The sequence below is a fragment of the Brettanomyces nanus genome, chromosome 2 (genome assembly GCF_011074865.1).
Source record: "Brettanomyces nanus chromosome 2, complete sequence".
Lineage (NCBI taxonomy): Eukaryota > Fungi > Ascomycota > Pichiomycetes > Pichiales > Pichiaceae > Brettanomyces > Brettanomyces nanus.
Window position 1 is genome coordinate 497,882 of NC_052375.1, and position 19,174 is coordinate 517,055.

The 19,174-nt window shown below is 41.7% G+C and overlaps 8 protein-coding genes and 1 non-coding gene across 9 annotated transcripts; 5 read left to right on the forward strand and 4 right to left on the reverse strand.

Annotated features, from left to right (window-relative positions):
* Nucleotides 1-150: 150 nt before the first annotated feature.
* Nucleotides 151-1,935, reverse strand: ADE17 (bifunctional phosphoribosylaminoimidazolecarboxamide formyltransferase/IMP cyclohydrolase; the record flags this gene model as incomplete). Its single annotated transcript, XM_038922506.1, has 1 exon — nucleotides 151-1,935. The coding sequence occupies one exon, from the start codon at nucleotides 1,933-1,935 to the stop codon at nucleotides 151-153; it is 1,785 nt and encodes a 594-aa protein (XP_038778434.1).
* Nucleotides 1,936-2,331: 396 nt separating this feature from the next.
* RPL15B (60S ribosomal protein L15B) lies at nucleotides 2,332-2,946 on the reverse strand (the record flags this gene model as incomplete). The annotated part of the gene is made up of 1 exon (XM_038922507.1): nucleotides 2,332-2,946. One exon carries the CDS (start codon nucleotides 2,944-2,946, stop codon nucleotides 2,332-2,334), a length of 615 nt encoding a protein of 204 aa, XP_038778435.1.
* A 1,728-nt stretch (nucleotides 2,947-4,674) lies between these two features.
* FOA43_002207 (uncharacterized protein) lies at nucleotides 4,675-5,118 on the forward strand (the record flags this gene model as incomplete). Its single annotated transcript, XM_038922508.1, has 1 exon — nucleotides 4,675-5,118. One exon carries the CDS (start codon nucleotides 4,675-4,677, stop codon nucleotides 5,116-5,118), a length of 444 nt encoding a protein of 147 aa, XP_038778436.1.
* Nucleotides 5,119-5,228: 110 nt separating this feature from the next.
* FOA43_002208 (uncharacterized protein) lies at nucleotides 5,229-10,394 on the reverse strand (the record flags this gene model as incomplete). The annotated part of the gene is made up of 1 exon (XM_038922509.1): nucleotides 5,229-10,394. One exon carries the CDS (start codon nucleotides 10,392-10,394, stop codon nucleotides 5,229-5,231), a length of 5,166 nt encoding a protein of 1,721 aa, XP_038778437.1.
* A 628-nt stretch (nucleotides 10,395-11,022) lies between these two features.
* FOA43_002209 (uncharacterized protein) lies at nucleotides 11,023-13,235 on the forward strand (the record flags this gene model as incomplete). Its single annotated transcript, XM_038922510.1, has 2 exons — nucleotides 11,023-12,601; nucleotides 13,012-13,235. 2 exons carry the CDS (start codon nucleotides 11,023-11,025, stop codon nucleotides 13,233-13,235), a joined length of 1,803 nt encoding a protein of 600 aa, XP_038778438.1.
* A 605-nt stretch (nucleotides 13,236-13,840) lies between these two features.
* On the forward strand, nucleotides 13,841-14,512 carry FOA43_002210 (uncharacterized protein; the record flags this gene model as incomplete). Its single annotated transcript, XM_038922511.1, has 1 exon — nucleotides 13,841-14,512. One exon carries the CDS (start codon nucleotides 13,841-13,843, stop codon nucleotides 14,510-14,512), a length of 672 nt encoding a protein of 223 aa, XP_038778439.1.
* A 147-nt stretch (nucleotides 14,513-14,659) lies between these two features.
* Nucleotides 14,660-16,774, forward strand: FOA43_002211 (uncharacterized protein; the record flags this gene model as incomplete). Its single annotated transcript, XM_038922512.1, has 1 exon — nucleotides 14,660-16,774. One exon carries the CDS (start codon nucleotides 14,660-14,662, stop codon nucleotides 16,772-16,774), a length of 2,115 nt encoding a protein of 704 aa, XP_038778440.1.
* Nucleotides 16,775-17,632: 858 nt separating this feature from the next.
* Nucleotides 17,633-17,714, reverse strand: FOA43_002212. The gene has a single exon. It is a non-coding gene; the product is annotated as a tRNA-Ser (tRNA).
* A 445-nt stretch (nucleotides 17,715-18,159) lies between these two features.
* On the forward strand, nucleotides 18,160-18,852 carry MDE1 (Methylthioribulose-1-phosphate dehydratase; the record flags this gene model as incomplete). The annotated part of the gene is made up of 1 exon (XM_038922513.1): nucleotides 18,160-18,852. One exon carries the CDS (start codon nucleotides 18,160-18,162, stop codon nucleotides 18,850-18,852), a length of 693 nt encoding a protein of 230 aa, XP_038778441.1.
* Nucleotides 18,853-19,174: the final 322 nt, after the last annotated feature.

A 19,174-nucleotide genomic window follows, 5' to 3' on the forward strand; every position in this document is an offset into this window, starting at 1 on the left:
ATTTTATCTTATCTTATATTGTTTTAATTTCTAGCCTCGTGTGTTTAATCACATTGTACTGTATCGTTGAGAAGTTGAGATTTACCGGGACATAAAAACGGAGATAGATAATAACGAACTGGTTGGAAGAAAAAGTAAATAAATCATCCTTTAGTGGTGGAACAATCTGATTGGACTCTCGACATACACTATGTCATGAGCATCGGCAGCCTCGAAAACTATCTTATCGTTCATGGATCCAGAAGGTGCGGCAATGAATTTCACACCGGATCTGGCAGCACGGTGAACATTATCTGGGAATGGGAAGAAAGCGTCTGATGAAAGTGCCACGTCGGTGAGTTTCGACAGCCATTCCTTGCGTTCTTCAGCGCTCAAAGGCTCAGGAAGGACCTGAAACTTGGATTCGTAGTCAGATTTCTCTGGTTCTTCGGTAGGAATCTGTCCAGTAACGTATAAGTCAATTGCATTGGCCTTCTCTGGTCTCTTGACACCATGGGCCCACTTGAAGGCCAACACCTTAGGATGCTGTCTAAACCACAAGTTGTTGCACTTATCACCAGCCAACCTCGTGCAGTGGATACGAGATTGTTGACCTGCACCAAGGCCAACAACCATACCATTTTTGGCGTAGCAAACCGAGTTAGATTGGGTAAATTTCAAGGCGATAGTAGCGACAGTTAAGTCGACTACAGCCTGCTCAGTCAAATGGGTGTTACGGGAAACAATCTCTTTGAAGGATGACGAGTTAATAATGGCATCGTTACGCTTCTGCTCCAGACTCACACCGAAGACCTGTCTTTTCTCCATAGCAGACGGCGTGTAATTAGGATCGATCTGGAGAATACAATACTTACCCTTCTTCTTCTTCTTCAACATTTCAAGAGCCTTGGGTTCATAGCCTGGAGCAATAACACCGTCAGAGACTTCTTTTGAGATGATGGTGGCGGTTGGAAGATCGACAATGTTGGAGAGAGCAATGAAATCGCCGAAGGAAGACATTCTGTCGGCACCACGGGCTCTGGCATAAGCATTGGCTAATGGAGACAAGTTCTCAATATGATCAACAAAATAAACCTTCTTTTCAATGTCAGTTAATGGGAGGCCAACGGCTGCGCCTGCAGGGGACACGTGCTTGAAAGACGCAGCCGCAGGCAAATTGAGAGAAGCAGAGAGTTCCTTGACCAAGGGCCAGGAATTAAGAGCATCCAATAAGTTGATGTAACCAGGAGTACCATTTAAGACAGTAAATGGCAACTTTCCCTCAGTCATAAAGGCCTGTGCAGGTTTCTGGTATGGATTGGCACCATATCTAAGAGGCAATTGACAAACACCTTCAGCGTAACGCTTACGGAAGAAATCTGAAATGGTAGCATCGTAACTTGCGGTATGCTCGAAAGCCTTTAGAGCAAACTTATTTCTAACCTGCTGAGAAATTTCGCCGTATTTCTTCAAATCTTCAAGGAATATAGGATAGTCGTTCGGATCAGAGACGATAGTAACACGTGCATGATTCTTGGCAGCAGCACGGAGTAAAGTGACACCACCAATGTCGATCTGCTCAACAGCCTCATCAATTGTCACGTTAATCTTGGCAACGGTCTCTCGGAATGGATACAAGTTACAAACAACATAGTCGACCTTCTCAATATGATGTTCTTCCAGTTCCTTTTCATCGGAGGCAATATTCCGTGCCAAGATACCACCATGCACAGCAGGATGAAGAGTCTTAACACGGCCACCTAGCATTTCTGGGGCATGAGTAATGGTAGAAACATCGTCGACAGGGAAACCTGATTCTCGAAGGAGTCTGGCAGTGCCACCTGAGGCCAATAAACGGACTTTGTGTTCCACTAGACCCATGGCAAGGTCTAGTAGGCCAGTCTTGTCATAGACAGACAAGATAGCAGTCTTCTTGTAGTCTTTAGTAGCAGCCATAGTTCAAATATGGGGAGAAGAGTATAAGGAAGAGAAAAATGGCTTATTAAAAAAGATGAGAGAAAAAAAAATGGAAATGCGAATACTTGATATTTAATTAGGAGAAGTCAGGAGGTGAAGTAACCGGGTGCGAAAGTTGGAGCGAAAGTAGAGAGGAAAAACTATAATGGACATTAGTGTAAGCCACGTACTCCGGACGGAACAGACGGAACGGTGGAGTCAACCTATTTGAGGAACGGCTATAGATGCCGGATAAACGGAGCAAAAACGTTTATGTTACTGTGAGCATTCAAACCTTGCAGATTACATTAAGATATACCAATACAGATAGAAGTAATGAAAGAACGGAAGAGTTGAACAAAAAAAAAAAATTTTGAGAAGCCGAAAGAAAGCTCCTCAATGTCTGTATCTCCACAAAGACAAAGTGTTGTGAACCTTCCAGTTGTGGTGTTGACCCTTTTTGGTGTGGTTGAACAAATGTCCCTTGTTGATACCTCTGTACTTCTTTCCGGCGGAAGTAAGACCTCTGTTTTCTCTGTGCTTGTGAACAGGGTTGCAGATCCAGTTGTATCTTGGGTCTCTTCTGATGGCATTGTGGAATGGATCGACACAAATGACCTCGAAGTACTTGTATGAAGAATCCTGGTTAACCCAGTAAGAGTTCAAAACTCTCAAGTTGGAAACTCTTCTTCCAACTCTCTCTTCAGCAGTGACTCTCATTGGCTTCTGATACTTCAACTGGCTAACACCCTGGTTAGTTGGCTTACCGTTGGTGACACCCTTTCTGACAGGTCTCTTTCTGTTACCTCTTCTGACTCTAACTCTGTAAATAACAAAGCCTTGCTTAGCCTTGTAGCCCAACTTTCTGGCAGTCTCGGGTCTAGTTGGTCTAGCAGCTCTGTGGATCACATTCTTTTGTCTGAATTCCCAGCATCTGACTCTTGACAAGAATCTCATAACATCAGACTGCTTCTTTCTGTGCAATTCTTCAACGTATTTGTAGGCACCCATTATTGTTTTCTATTACTATTAATTAGTATTGATGGAAAGAAAAAAGACAAGACTAAAGTATTTTATTTGCGGGCTCAATGTGAAAAATATTTGATGAAAAATTTTTGGTCAACTTTTTTTGGACCATTTAATTTTTCTTTTCAGGGTTTCTTTTCAACCACGTGACTTGAAGGTGGTAAAAATTGTGGTGAGATAGGACAGGACGGCTGTAGCAGCAGCAGCAAACTTGTGTCGTCTCATCACAGCTCACTCGAGCCCTTCCAATTATGCCTCATGCAACTTTTCGAAAACAGTAGTTAGTGACAGATCTATTATGTAGCAGAAAAGTAATTTACTATATCCTACCGAATCTCGACTCGACTCCATTGGTCTGGCGGTTCCACTTTTACCTGAACTTAGCTACATTCAGTTAACTATTTTTTTCCTTACTGTACAGTCTGTAAATAGACCTACCTAGATCATATTCTTACAATTAATTACAATGCATCTCAGAATGTAAGTTTGAGTTGGGTTGATATCCCAGAATTTTTAGGTGATTTTGTTTAAGGTTACTAACAAAGGAATTTATGCAACGGCATTTAATGTTGGAGTAGGGAAGGTAGAGAGAGGAGGAGGAACCAGGAATCATTACTAGTCCCGTTGATTTTATTCATTCTCGTCAATTTTTCAATGGTTAATGATGTCAGATTTGTCTACAGCCTTGTAGTTCCTTTTCCTAAGAATCCCGTTATATTGAAAAACTGGTGAGATGCTGCGAAAAGAAAAGACAATAAAACACACTGGCGCTGAATGAAACCAATAAATGAAATTTAGTATGGCAAGGCATCTGAGGGTCAAGCTGAAGGAGGTCAATTTCACGGAGGTCAATCTCACTGAGGTCAATCTCACTGAGGCCAATCTCACCGAGGTCAATCTCACCAAGGTCAATTCCTCAATGACATGCATCGTATCCCATGACATATCATGTACCTTCGGTGATTGTTTCTCAGCTCTCATGCCCCCATGCCTGGTTCTTCCTCCTAACGCGTCAAATAAAAGTCACGAGCCAAAACTGGTGCAGGAAAAAGCGCGAAAGAAAAAATACCCAAAGGCAGCCCACTTCACTATCAGTCTGTTTTAGGAAACCCGGTCTCACGAAATATTGTGGTTTCGCTTAAGTTGCTGCGATAGTGTTAAGCGGTATCAGTAGGAGTCCAGTTTGAATGTCCAGTGGGGAAGCTCAGTATGCGGATTGTCTTTTCGCTTTGGGTTTATTTTTTTTTGGTGCTTTCATCTCGTCCTCACTTTTTCCTTCTTCCACTTGGCTATACCTTTTTTTTTTTCCTCTCTCTTCCTCAACGTACTCCAAGCTTCTATTTGTCGTCTGCTGATAATTCCATTTCCAGTTCGAAAAAAAAGAAATCGCGCAAATCACAAGATTCTACTTCGTCAAAGAGTCCCCACAAATTAACCCCTTCAAAATCTGTTGCTTCCCTATATAGAACCGCAAGCAGATTAGCAAGATCATCCAGTTCCAAAGAATCCAGAAGCAGATCAACAACTGCTACTGTAACTACCAACACTTCTTCTCAAACTAAAGTAGTTTCACCAGAGATCTCATCATCTGAAGAAGCTCAAGAAGAAAAAGACGCTGAAGGTGCACTATACAAATTGCATACTACAGTCGGAGAAATCTCAGAATCAACTACTGCCGTTGACAGTTCTTTACCATCACTTCCTCCAAATATAATGTCCGCTAACATCGAAAAGAAGGCCACTAAGGCCAAGTCCTCCTTTGAAGACAAGGTTTCTAAAGTCGCTGATGATGCCAATGTCTCAGAATCTTCTTTCAAGGAGAAGGCTGCTGAAGCCAGTAAGAATCTTAAGAAAACTGCTTCGAATGCCACCAAGAAGACTGAGGGCTACCTTAAAAAGACATATTCCACTGTCTCTGATTATGTTGTTGGTGCTGCCATCGCTACCAAGGACACCGTTGTTGCCTACCCTGTTGTCACCTTCAATCTTACCGCTGTTTTGGCTACTGGTATTACTCTCTATGCCACTTCTGAAAAGCAATGTCATAAATGCACAGCAGAGACTTGTAAGACCGTGTCCAGCGTTTTGGCCGGTACTTTGGCCTTGGTTGACTCTGCCGCTGTCTATTATTACCACCAGAAAGGTTTAAAGGAGTGACTAAGCTTCTTTCCTCTCACTTCATTGTTTCTTATTATTATTATTATTATTATTCTTCTTCTTCTTTTCCCTCCCCTTTATAGCTTATTATGTTATCTTATGTCTAGTGGCTACTGCTGTTCTAAATCTTTCATTCTTCTCTGCAACACCTCATCTATGTCCGCATCTTGCATCGTTCCTTCTGCATTGTCTGTATCATTCTTGCTTCCAAACAAGCGGACAAACTTGACGCTTTTCGATCTCGGTCTTCTGCTACCGACCGTGTCCTGCTCTTCGTCCCCCTCTTTCTTCGTCTTCTTCTTACGTACAACCTTCCCTGATGGTAACATTTCCTTCTCATACCTATCAGATGACGCAAGTTTCACTACTGATGGTGATCCTGGTGGTAGTTCCTTAGGATTCACCATAGTGGAGCGTCTCTTCTTTGTAGCCTTAGACGGGTAAATACTTCCCTTACGCAGAAACGATCGAAAGTAATAGAACCTCCTGCGAGCCTTAGGCCAGTCTTTCACTATCTCTTCATTGATCACCGAGTCATGTAGCCACATCCACCCCTGTTTAAGAACGTTGTAAGAGACTAGCTCGAATTTTTCACAAATTCCTGGCTGTTGTTCAAGCTGTTGAAACACCTGAGTGTCGCTGAACCGTAACCAATCGTGGACAAACTCATAGATTAAATCAATGAGTACACCAACAAATATGAGCGCCAAGATACTTCCCCAGAAAGTTATATCCTTGCCGAAATGTTCGAAAAGCCCGTGGTTCACATAAAAAATGGTTTGCATCCTGTGAGTGTTCAATCCAACGAGAAGCATCAACCACATCAACCATCCAAACACAGATATAGCCCATGCAATGACGGGTAGCTTTGTGATATTATGTGTTTCGATGATACAGCACTTTGTGCAGATCACAAACACCAATGCGGTATAAAGTACCATACCCAAAGGATATGTCGTGTTATCGAGAGTCGCATTAAAACCATAAATGTAGATCATCGTGAAGAAAAGTGTCACTGATTGCGCAGCAGAAAGTACTATCCACTGCACAAACACCGATAAGTTGAATCGCTCGCTCTTACATCCCATAGCGTATAATTCAGGCACCGCTATCAATGTCGAAGGTCTCAAATCTTTATCAAACATACCAACAAACATGACAGGCAAAGATGTGAACAAAGTGTTAAACATGGAAAGGGACCATGGCTCATAGAGTGAAGAACCAGTAAATAAAGTGTATCGCTGGTAAAGTAACTGCGTGAGATAGAACATGAGCTCTTTATAAAAGGTGCAAAGCACAAATTTTGATGTTCGCACGTAATTGTATCGACCATTCACCAAGAGTAACTTTTGCAAGAATCTAAACCGTGCAATAGAGTAATCCGAAGCACGAGCTGCCTGTAATCCTTCTCGGCCAGTTATACCGACACCAACATCTGCATTCTGAATCATCGCAATGTCATTGGCACCGTCGCCTATAGCAAGAGTCACCTCTCCCTTACGTAGTTTTCTCACGCGATCCACAAGCTCTGCTTTTTGGGAAGGGCTGGCTCTACAACAGATAACAGAATCCGCTTTCACACCAAAAGAAATAAAGAGTGACATGAGCGTCATATCCTCTTCAATGGCATTCACGGTAGTGCCATCAATCACGACCACACAGTGAGCAACATTGCCCTCGTCAATTTCAATTTCTGCTGCGGTCATCATCGAACTGAGTTCAGAAAGACTATTCCTCTCACTCGAGAGGATTACCACTTTGGAGTAATCCTTGATCAACCGACAAGAATAGCCAATGTTGATGGCAGTTTCACGTTTATCTCCAGTTAGCATCCACATTTTGAGCCCAGCACGACGAAGCTTCTCGATAGTGTCTGGAACCCCATCTTGTAGTTTGTCCTCGATGGCTGTACATCCAAGAAGTGAAAGTCCTTCTTCGAGCTTTCCTCCAACTTCTTCAACTTTCTGTCCACGATTTTTCACAGAAGTCTTCGCAACAGCATATTCCTGAGACCAATGGTGGTACTCATCTTCAGTCAATGTTCTATATGCATAAAGTAATGTACGAAGGCCATCGGAAGAGAACTCTTCAACATGCTGAAGTGTCTTCTCTATAACAAACTCTTCATTCTCAATAAGTTTTTCAGTTGGAATGTAACTCTGCTCGTTGAATTTCTGTTTCTGCATCATCTGTATCGAGCGCTTTGACTGAGAGATAACCTCGTCCACCTGTCGAGCTTCGTTCTGGCTTTCCGTCAACGAAGAAATAGATAATTTAGGTAGTCTAGGAGATATCAAGTTAGATGGACGGGAAAGGCTGATACCAGAAACACGCGCACCAATACCTGAGGACTTCCGTCCACTTAAGTCACTAGGTCTCAAGTCCATAGATCGATTAGCTAACACTAAATCGGCTTCTATTTGCTTTCTCTCCGTAATGGATCTAGCCAACTCCGACCTCTTCTGCCCAGCTAATCCATGAGACTTCAATTTCTCCATGATTATATTGTCAGCACCCTTACAAAGCAAGTATATCTTCTCATCAGGGAACCGTATCACTATCGACATACATTTTCTAGCAGACGAAAAGTCGACTGTGTCTAGCACTTCGTACTTCTCAAACACCGGTTCCTTGTCAAATCCAGATGGATACAGCTGCAATGTAACAATCTTCTGCTTCCTGCTGTAGAACACGAATCCCATATCGCTAGCTGCCTGAACAAGTGCTAACTCGTCTGGTGAAGATGCCTGATATTCGATGGCGCCATCAGTGTTATCATCATTTTCTGAACTTGTGTCGTCTAATTCTTCACGCTTGGGCAAGCAAGTATGGCAAAGAGCAACCGAAACTAAAAAGAGGGAGACTTTCCTTGCAAACAAAGATTTCGGATGTGTTTGCACATATCGGATAAGTTCGACTGTAGATTTGAGATCTTCGGGACTGTTGCCGGTCTTAGTCGTGGTTGGAGACATCACGGGAGAAGAACTCGTCTTTCTTGACTGCCTAACAGTCAAAGATGCCATACTTGGCCTTCCCGTAAATGTTATAGATCCTTGACCCATCACTTCCTCGCTTGGCCTTGGGGGATTACCAGAGACTCGTATAGTGGGAGATTTGAATAAAGCTGGTTGATTACTGGAATTATCTTCGACGTTGTCATTGTCATTGTTTTCCTGTAACCTTTCATCAATATCATGTATCCAGGCAGATCCACCAACAGAAAGCTTCCTAAAAATCATTTTGTTGTCTGTCAAAGTCCCTGTTTTGTCGGAAAATATGTAGCGAACTTGTCCCAATTCTTCCAAAATGGTGGCCGTTCTGGCCTCTGCAGGGGTGTTCGAATCAGGGTCATACATATCAATGTCCCATTGTAAAAGAAACATCTGCATAATCTTAATTATCTCCATTGTCACGTACAATGATAGGGGGATCACTGTATTCAACATAATGATGAAGCCCATCAACGTTGCCGCAACACCAACATCTTCCTCATAAATGTACCAGTTTAAATTTTTATTCTTTTTGTACAATAGTCTTTCACCCATTGTACTGAATGAGGAAAGAAGAATCACAACGCAAACCATGAAAATAACGATTATATTGATGGATCTTTGCAACTTTGGTGCCTTGATGCGAGGTCTTCTAATGGAGTTCATCCTGATCTTAGTTTCCTCACCAGTGAAGATAACCAATCCAAGGCATGCCTTTGTGTTTCTAATAATAGAGCCTCTATAAATGATGTTTTCGGGTCCTAATGGGTACTTGTGGCACTCGTGAGTCTTTGCATCAGTCAAATTTAAAGCACCCTCATAGTGATATAAATCTAGGTTAGGATCTTCACTCCTAACAATAGCATTCAGGCTGCGTAAAGTTTTGGCTTCGTTGGCTAAGTGATGAAGACCAGAGTTCGGAACACGACTCTTCAAGTTGGTTTCTCCGTCCAAGGCCATAGTCTCAATGAAAGTCTCGCCAAGGTCGTTTGTGCTGGTAAGCAAAATGATATCTGCGGGAACCCATTCGTCGCACTCTAGCTTGACAATCTCACCAACTTTAATGTTGCTCCATTGAGTTTTATTCAAATTCAGTCCTTCTTCTGCCAGCGCATCCTCTTTCATGGAAGAGTTTTTATGTCTAATGTTCTGAGAAAAGACGCTCGAGGAATGGGAGGATCGAGACGATTGAGATGAGGAAACAATACTGGACTCACCGGAAATCCAGTGATCCCTATAAGGTTTAATATGAGAGTTCCGTTCGTTAGTCTCGCGTAGAACGTAAGTCATATGTTCGTTCTCCAATTTATCTAATCGATGACGTCGTAGATCATCCCAGCCTTCTCTAGCGATGGAAATAGAAATAAAGATAGATAAGGGAATAATAGTTGTGGTAGTACCGGTTGTAGACCAAGTAGGAACTAGTTGCATGATGGCAACGATCATGAAGTAGCAGTTTGCGATTTTTGAGAATTGTGCAAAGATCTGACGAGGCAAGAAACTGAAGATGGTGTATTTGGATGAAGTAATTGTATTAGAGACGTAGGGCACATTGACACGATCGTCTATGAGAAGAATGCGGCCGTGACGGTTGGTGATTGTCGGAAAATCTGTAGAAGCAGGGTCCATGCTAACAGAGATGGGAACTACTCGTCCTCCTTGAGAGGGAATAGGTTCAGAGATACCCATAAGCAAGTTTTTAAAGCGCTTAAGTACTCTAAAGCGAGAATAATTGGCGATTTTGGTTTTGGACCTTGACAGAAAGGAATCACTGCTTAACTCTATAACGGATTCGTTAGTGACATGACTTCCAAAGGATTTAAACGATCCATTCTTCTGCCCTCTAGGAGATACTACGGAAGACTTGTTATTTTCAGAAGTTTCATTGTCTCTAAAAATCTGCCATTCTCCTGGATTGTAAGTTTGATCGACTTGTCGTAGTTCAATATCTTGAGTTGATTGATCCTCGGGCATCGATTGAAGGGCATGTGCTGCGGCAGATGCTGTTTCAGAGATGCTAGTGTTTCGATTGAATTCGTTAAGACTAGACTCGTCCGCACCATTGTTAGTAGAAGAAGAGTTGAGTGAGGGAGGCTGAAGTAACGATTGAGAGCTCTTAGAAGGAGGATGAGATGCCTTTTGTTGATGAAGTAGTTGATTTCGAAATCTAAAGCCACGTTTGCGCGTACGGATGGGTTTGGAAGGTTGTTTGGGAGAGGAAGATGCAGCCCCACTGTCGGCACCTGCAGCCCCAGTCTCAGACTCCGAGATGTGGCCTAAACGCATTTAACGAGATTGAAAAAAAAGGCTAATTCGAACGACAGAGTCTCTCCAGAAATAGATAAGACTGGATATGGATAAGCACAAAATCCGATCATAAAGGAAGGTCGGCGCAGAGTAAGACGCACTAAAAACTTGAAATTTCAAGGAGCGACAAATCCAAAGGGGAATTATCACTGAGTTGAGGGACTTGAGTGACTGAGTTGAGGGACTTGAGAGACTGAGTTGAGGGACTTGAGTGACTGAAGTTTAAGTGTTGGAGCGGACTCAATCAAAAGACGATATGGACGAACCAATCAATGTAAAGTGTGAGTCTCCAATCCCTTAACCATGGTTGGTCTAAGCAGATTTATGGCAGCTCTGATAGGTTCAGGTGATAAAATAGTTATACCAAAGCTGCCTGCTTTATCTTTATATAACATCACATATTTCCCTTGATTTCTTGTTCATCCCACCGTCGTTGACTCAAATGCTTGAGCTTCTAATCATGAATTCGTCTCGGCCAACTTTTCATCCGGCTCTCTTCTAATTTATTCGCGCAGTTGTAAAAGATCAACTGATCTCAAGAAGACTCTTTTATCTTCCTGGTTCTTTTCTTCTCGATCGCTTTCATCGTCACTAGTCTAACCCTACAATGTCTTTCTGTAGAGGTCAGTTTTTTTTCATCAACAATAGCTCCATCCTTGGTGTCGGACTAAAGAGGTCCATCCAGCATCCGTTGGGTACTATGGGTCCTCTTAGTAAACTTGCAGGTGGTGCTACTGGTTACACCGGTTATTCTAGATCAGCTACCATCTCCCACTTTATTAAGCGGCTACTCACTCCAGATTCTGGAGCTGATACAAAGGTCATGAAGGCTCTTAATGATTTTCCAAGGGTCAAGAAGGTTTCTCGTTCATCTTTTGTCACTAGAAATAGTGTATCTTCTCCTTTGTTGAATCAAAGGAGGTTGTTTTCTACCTCTGTTTTGGCATATGTTGAAGCCAAGAGTGCACCTTTGACTTCTTCCCCTCCCACTCCGAATCCTTCCTCTTGGCCCATCAACACTGCCAAACCTGTTGGTTACCTCTGTATCGCCTGCTCCATCTTGGTTTTCGCTATCGTCGTCCTTGGTGGTCTTACTCGTTTGACTGAATCTGGTTTGTCCATCACCGAATGGAAACCGGTCACTGGCTCCATTCCTCCGCTCTCTCAAGAAGACTGGCTAGCAGAGTTTGAAAAATACAAGCAGAGTCCAGAGTTCAAAGAACTCAACACAGATATGAATGTCGAAGAATACAAATTTATCTACGGCATGGAATGGTCCCATAGATTGTTAGGTAGAGTTATCGGTGTCTTGTTTGTTGTCCCTACTCTTTACTATATTGCCCGTAAAAGGGTTTCCCCGCCAACTGCTCTCAAACTACTTGGAATATGTGGTCTACTTGGTCTTCAAGGTTTTGTTGGCTGGTGGATGGTCTATTCCGGTATCGACAAGAAGCAGCTTGTGGCAAGAAACTCTAAGCCTACTGTTTCTCCTTACAGACTCACTACTCATTTGGCCACGGCTTTCACTGTTTATTGTTGTATGATTTCTACTGGTTTCTCTATATTGCGTGATTACAAAATCATGGCTGACCCTAAGAAATATCAAAAGATATTCCAACAGATCAATTCTCCTTCTTTGAAACGTTTCATTTCTCTATCCAAAGGTTTATTCGTTATGGTATTCTTCACCGCTATGACTGGTGCTCTCGTTGCCGGTTTGGATGCTGGTATGATCTACAACACCTTCCCTAAAATGGGAGAAGGCTATATTCCTCCAACGGACGAGTTGATGGATCCCCTTTTTGCCAGGAAATCTGACAAGTCTGACCTGTGGTGGAGAAACATGTTGGAGAATCCAACCACCGTTCAATTCAACCATCGTATCATGGCCGTGGCCACTTTCTGCTGTATCTTTGCTCTCCATATGCGCAGCCACAAAATGAAGCCTTTACTCCCAAGTAAGGCTTACATGTGGTTGAGTGCTAGTATGGGTTTGGCATGTCTTCAAGTAACCTTGGGTATCTGTACTCTACTCTGGTTGGTTCCTACCGATCTAGGTGCTGCACACCAGGCTGGCGCTCTAGGTTTACTAACAGGCGTGTTGATGGTGGTCAATAACTTGAAAAGGCCTAGTAGATCCAATCTGATTTTGCTTGACAAGTTTCTACAGAAAGCTGCCAATCAGAGTAAGCAGAAGCCATTACAGTGAACATCCAAATTGAGACGTTTATTACCTTGTACATAGATCCGTTTATATAGTCTTTAAATATGATATGAATTGTATCTTTTTTATGGTGTAAGGATGCACATGAATTTTTCAGGATGGATGAACAAGTGAAGAAAAGGAGTACTAACTGGCATCTACACTTTATTGCTTTGGTAAGAACGTCAAGAAGCTTGAAAAGATGCTATTTTTCTCGTTTTTTAAGACTCTTGTGGACCAGGAGGTAAGTGTGCTGAGTTATTGGTAATTAGAGTTCATTTTACTAACATTTAGCTAGATTACTGTTGAGGTAAGCCGATACAATAGGGTTAGATCACCCTGCAAGCACATTACTAACAACTAGATAGCTCAAAAATGATGTCAAGATTACAGGAACATTGCGTTCGATTGACCAGTATCTAAATATCAAACTGGACAACATTGAGACCAACGTCGAGAAATATCCACACTTTGTTGCAGTGAGAAGCATTTTCATTAGAGGCTCTTCTATTAGATACATCCACCTTAATCCAAGCAATGTCGACACAAATTTGTTGCAGGATGCCAGTAGAAGGGAGACAATGGCCAGTACAAGTGACAAAATAGCAGGAAGATAGGATTTGACAGAGGTTTTTTATATATACATAATGATAAACTGTACAATAAGTGCCAAGAGTATATTAAATGTTATGTAGAAGCCTTTCTGGGCACTCGGCTCTTTTGTGACCTTCCTTCATACAGTACGAGCATGTTATTCTCTTGTTCTTCTTCCTTCTTGTATGTTTATTGATGTTTTGCAAGGATGTAGAGGGGGTTGCAGCGGCCCTAGTGGAAGCCGTCTTTAATAATTTCTTTGGTATCACTATGAATCCAGGACCAAGCTTATCCTGTTGAGAAAGAAGCACTTTGAAGTCCATGTATTTACCCTTTTCGGTCTCCACTTCAAGTATTTCATGAAGTTGTTGGATGTATCGATTGACCAGGTCAAGCTGAGAATCAAGATCCTTCTCTTTTTTGACTCACTTTCAATGCAAGCTCCGAGATGGCTTTGTTTAGATGGCTTACGTCCTTGTTGAACTCTTCCGGATTCATTATCAGCTATAAGTAAAATAATAAAGTGAAAAATACATAGGGAAAAAAGATAAAGCATGAAAAATACAAGGGCTGATTTAATCTTTGTTGTTCTCCACCTCTTCTTCTTCTTCTTCTTCTCCATTGCATTATGAACGTCAACATTCAGTTGCAAGGAAGCAAAGAAAAGATTCGAAGGCTCTCTCTGTACAAGTCTTGTGAGGGTGAGTACACAGTTAATAGACGATATGGATATTCGTTACTTAGTCGTGATAAGGAGATAGTCGAAGATGCTATCATTGACCATACAGAAGTTCCCAAACTTAAGAGACAATATGAATTAAAGGGGGAATATTTGCAACCCGTGCTGCGAATTGCACAACAAGGTCATAAGGTGTCGCCGGATGAGTTGCTTTGCATTGGGTGGAAGTATAATCCTGCAGAGTTACCCTATATGAGTAGAGAACAGATCAAGAAACGCACAGGCCAAGGATTGCCAGATTCAGAATTGTTAAAGTCGTTACATTATTATATGTTGGACAGAGTGAGGAAGAGTAGTTTGACTAAGGGAAATGGTGTTAATGAACCTGATTTTAAGAGATTTTTAGATGAGAGCTCCATGATTGCATTGGGAAAAGTGATTGAAAGCTGGATTGAGAAGATGGTGGATGAGGGAGATACGTGGAAGGATTATATGGAGGTTACATTAGACGACGTGCAGAAAGAAGAGTCGACTGATGAATCTGCTTCAAATCAATCCTCATCGTCTTCATCGCCTTCATCGCCTTCATCACCGTCTTCTGCAAGTTCCGCTTTGTCATGATCCTAAATGGCTTATCTCGCTTAACTGAAATCTCAAGATCCAAAATTTAAAATTTTCATGATATTTTTCAGATTTTTCAGTTTTCATTTCCGATTTTTCATTTGGGTTTATTTTATGGATAGAACGTTTGTTCGTTACTTCAAAAGTATGGGAAAACATTGGAGAAATAAAGGTAACAAGAGCAACAAGGGTCGTCTTGGTGTTCGTCGTGACCAGAGACAAGGCTGGGATGAGATTGTTAAAGAGAACGAAGAATGGGAAAGATATTATAAGGAACAGCAAGTTGTTTCTTCAGATGCCGAGTTTGCCAGGATGAAAAAAGCTTTTCAGGATCCTTTACCTGTAACGTTCCGTATCACAGGATCCAGGGATCATGTTCAAGATATTGCTAACTTTTTTACGAAGAAGATTGTTCCACAGCTGGAGAAGGCTGAACAGGACGCCCTTGCTAATCCTGACGCCGATACTGAGAATAGTGAAGTTCCCCATAAACCACCATCTGCCCTATCCTGGTATCCTAGTAATTTGGCCTTCCAGATTGATCTTCCTAAAAGGGTGATCAAAAAGGACCCTGTCTATGGACCAGTGCAAGGATTCCTTGTCGCAGAGAATGAGGTGGGTAACTTGTCTCGTCAAGAAGCAGTTTCTATGATTCCTCCTTTATTCTTGGGAGTTAAACCAACTCATTATGTTCTTGACATGTGTGCTGCACCAGGTTCTAAGACTGCTCAGTTAATTGAAGCCATTCATGCTACAGAACATGGCGAGCTCCCGACTGGTTTTGTCATGGCTAATGATTCTGACTATCGTAGATCTTACATGTTGGTTCACCAAATCAAAAGGTTAAATTCTCCTAGTTATGTCATTGTGAATCATGATGCCCAGATGTTTCCTAAAGTTAGACTCGAAAAGGATGGATCCTACATCAAGTTCGACCGTATTCTTTGCGATGTTCCATGTTCTGGTGACGGTACTTTCCGTAAGAATCTTCCTATTTGGAAAGAGTGGACTGTGGGAAATGGACTAGGTTTACATAGATTGCAACTAAACATTCTTTTGAGAGGCATTCAGTTATTGAAGACCGGAGGACGCTTAGTCTACTCTACCTGTTCTTTGAATCCTATTGAAGATGAGTCTGTGGTGGCTTCTGCTTTGAAGAAGTTTGCAGGAAAGATTAGAATTGTAGACTGCAGCTCAGAGTTTACCGGTCTAATTAGACATTCCGGTCTAAAGACCTGGAAGGTGTTTAATAAGAAGTTTGAGTTGCAAGAACCCGGTTCTAAGGAAGTGCCTGAGACTGTTTTCCCTCCGAAAGGGGAAGAGGTCGAAGATCTACATTTGGAAAGATGTATGCGTGTATATCCTCAGGATCAAAATACTGGAGGTTTCTTTATCACTGTGTTAGAGAGGATACCAGAAAATGATAATAAGAGGGAAAGAGAAGACGAAGGTTCTGATGAAGTTTCAAATAAGAAGCCGAAGACTGATGGTGAAGTCGCAGATGATATACCTGTTGCTTCTCCGGTGGTTAGTTCAGCTCCTGTCAAAAGGCAACGGCTTCCACTTGATGCTATTGAAGAGCCATTTTCATACGTTGATATAGGTAACGAGCAACTTAAAAAATGCTTTCAGTTTTACGAGATTGATGACAAGTTCCCTAAGGATTGTACCATGGTACGTAATGCTACGGGTGAGCCAATGAGATCAATCTATTTCACTGCTCCTGTGATCAAGAAGATTATTCAGTGTAATGAGGACAAGCTCAAGTTGATCTATTCTGGAGTGAAACTTTTTGTTTCTCAGAAGAATTATGAATGTCCATGGAGAATTCAGAATGATTCCGTTGCCGTGGTTAAGAATCATATGCCAACAACAAGGCAGTTGACTTCTAATATGGGGATTTTCAAGATTTTATTGGAAGAGAACTATCCCTCGTTCCAGCTACTGAAGGAGTCGAAAGTTGATCCTTCGTTTGTTGAGGCCATTGAAAATTCGCCTGAGGGATCATGTTTTTTGAATATTAAGAGAGAAGGAGGAGATGAGCAATTGCTACTTCCCATGTGGAAAGGTAGAGTCCATCTCAATTTGATGGTGGATAAGCATGAGAAGGCTGAGTTATTGTACAGATTTTTTGGAGTTGATAAGAATGCCCTAGAGAAGGCCAAGAAAGCCGAGGTCAAGGCTGAAGCAGAACGGGAGGTCAATGCGAAAGCTGAGGCTGAGACTGAGGCTGAGGCTGAGGCTGATGAAACTACTGTTTAATGTATAACCATAGAAATAGCACTCAAATGTATGAGAGAATCACATGGAAATTCGCGGGTTCAAAATTAGAAATAAAAATAAAAGTAAAAAATAAAATGGAATGACACTACGCCATTTGAGTAATACTTGGTCCTTTCTGATAACCATAAGCCATGAAAGCAGTTGTATTAAACAGAAGAAGATTAGGATTTGGTGCCATAACCGGATCTGTTTATTATTTCACATCATCATGCTCGGCGACGGGGTTCTTCCGAAGTATGTATTCGGGGCTGTCGTCATTTTTCACTAGATTAGGAACTGTCAATCTGTTTATCATAGCGATAATTTTGGTAGCCAGATATACACGGCTTTGTGGATTTGCATCGGCCAGTTTGAATCAAATATGGATCAGTGCAATCGTTAACTGTCTTTTTTTCTCGCTTAAACTCATCACCTTCTTCAAGCTTCTGATAGCGAGTGTTAGAAACCTTATAAGACTAAGGAAGTTGGCTATAATCGAATTTAGGAACAATCAACTAATCAGTTCGAAGGCCCCTTGGCTAGCTGAGAAAAAGATACAGTTCATATATAGAATGAACAATATGTGTCTAATTTGTCTGGACAATCTACTGGATATCGATATGGTTGTGGATGGAGATGATTCTCATAGGTACGCCTCTTCAAATAAGTTGATTCTACTAGATTGCGGTCACGTGTTTCATTATAGCTGTTTTAAGCAATGGTTTCTGGGTTCTGGGAGCTGTCCTTACTGCCGAAGAAAGGTTTAGTAGTATATATATATATATATATATGGTTAATATGAATGGTTGGGTTAATTAATATCTTTGTTTTATGTATCAACTGAGAATATAAAAAAAACGTCACAGACAGGATTCGAACCTGTGCAGGCAGAGCCCACCGCCTTAGCAGGGCGGCTCCTTAACCACTCGGACACTGGGACATTATTTTGTTTTTCAGAGAGCAGGCTCTTGAGGTTATTTGTTTCTATAATACAAGTTTGGTAATGAGTAACTGAAATGTCATGCAAGCTATGAGGATAGATGAAGATAGAATCATCTATAGCATCAATTCAAGGAAATTTTTACTTCTGCTTAGTATTATCAACATAGGTAATGGGCTGTGGGTTTTTCCCAAGTGTTCTTACATTCCTCCTTGAAAGCCTTGATAGATACAAATAAAAGCATTATTTTATAGTGAACATGCTGTTAGATTTATCATATTTCTCTAGTTCATAGCTGGTTCCTCAAATGACTTCATACACTGTTATTCCCCGGAAAAAGGACTTCGACTAAAGCGTCGCGAACGTGCCTGCTTCATTTACCATGCCTACTGCACTCTCCTTTTCCTTCCTCTTCAACTTCATCTTCGTCTTTCAATATAAAGTGATGGGTTTGGAAAAGCCAGATTCGGATCAGCTTGTGGTTCCTGCAGATGAAGAACACCCTGCCAATTTGATATGCGAACTTTGTCGCAACTTTTACGGTAACGGATGGGTCACTGGAACCGGCGGAGGCATTTCAATCAGAGACAGAAGCCGGAATTTGATCTTCCTTGCACCAAGTGGTGTTCAAAAGGAAAGAATGATGCCTCTCAATATCTTTGTGATGGATTTTAAGACCAAGGAATACATCAGAAGACCATTGAAATTGAAGCCTTCTTCGTGCACTCCTCTATTCATGGCAACATATATCATGCGAGATACTGGTGCCTGTATTCATACCCACTCTCAGAATGCGATTATGTGCACCTTGTTATTTGAAGACGTGTTTGAGATCTCCTGTATTGAGCAGATTAAGGCCATTCCTAAGGTGACAGGATCAGGCAATTTACTTTACTCAGACAGACTTGTTATTCCGATTATTGAGAATACCGAAAAGGAGGAACAATTGGAACCTTCTCTTCGTAAAGCCATATTAGATTATCCCGGAACTACTGCCATTCTTGTTAGAAGGCACGGCATCTACGTCTGGGGTGAAACTATTTGGAAAGCCAAAATCTACAACGAGGCTATCGACTACTTACTCGAATTAGCAGTGAAAATGAAGCAGTTGGGAATTCCTACGGTAAAGAGCTCATAATAATAATTAAAACTACATATTATCTATTGTACATCTAATCAAACCTAGGGAGGGACTTTTGCTCATCCTTCAGCTACTGATTGAATTCTTTGTATCTTTCAACTTCGTCGCAAAGATCCTCGTATAATCAGTGGAATTCTCTTCATCCTCATCATAATCTGCTACCGTGACAACCTCATTTCCTCGTATTATGCAACTCCCCATACTAATATCTTTAGCCGGATCAGTAGGTGAAAAGATCCTCTCTGTGGCATCTGAGACCACTATATTGGTAGTACGATCGTATCCTTCCAATGTCCCAATAAATAACCTTCCGTCAACA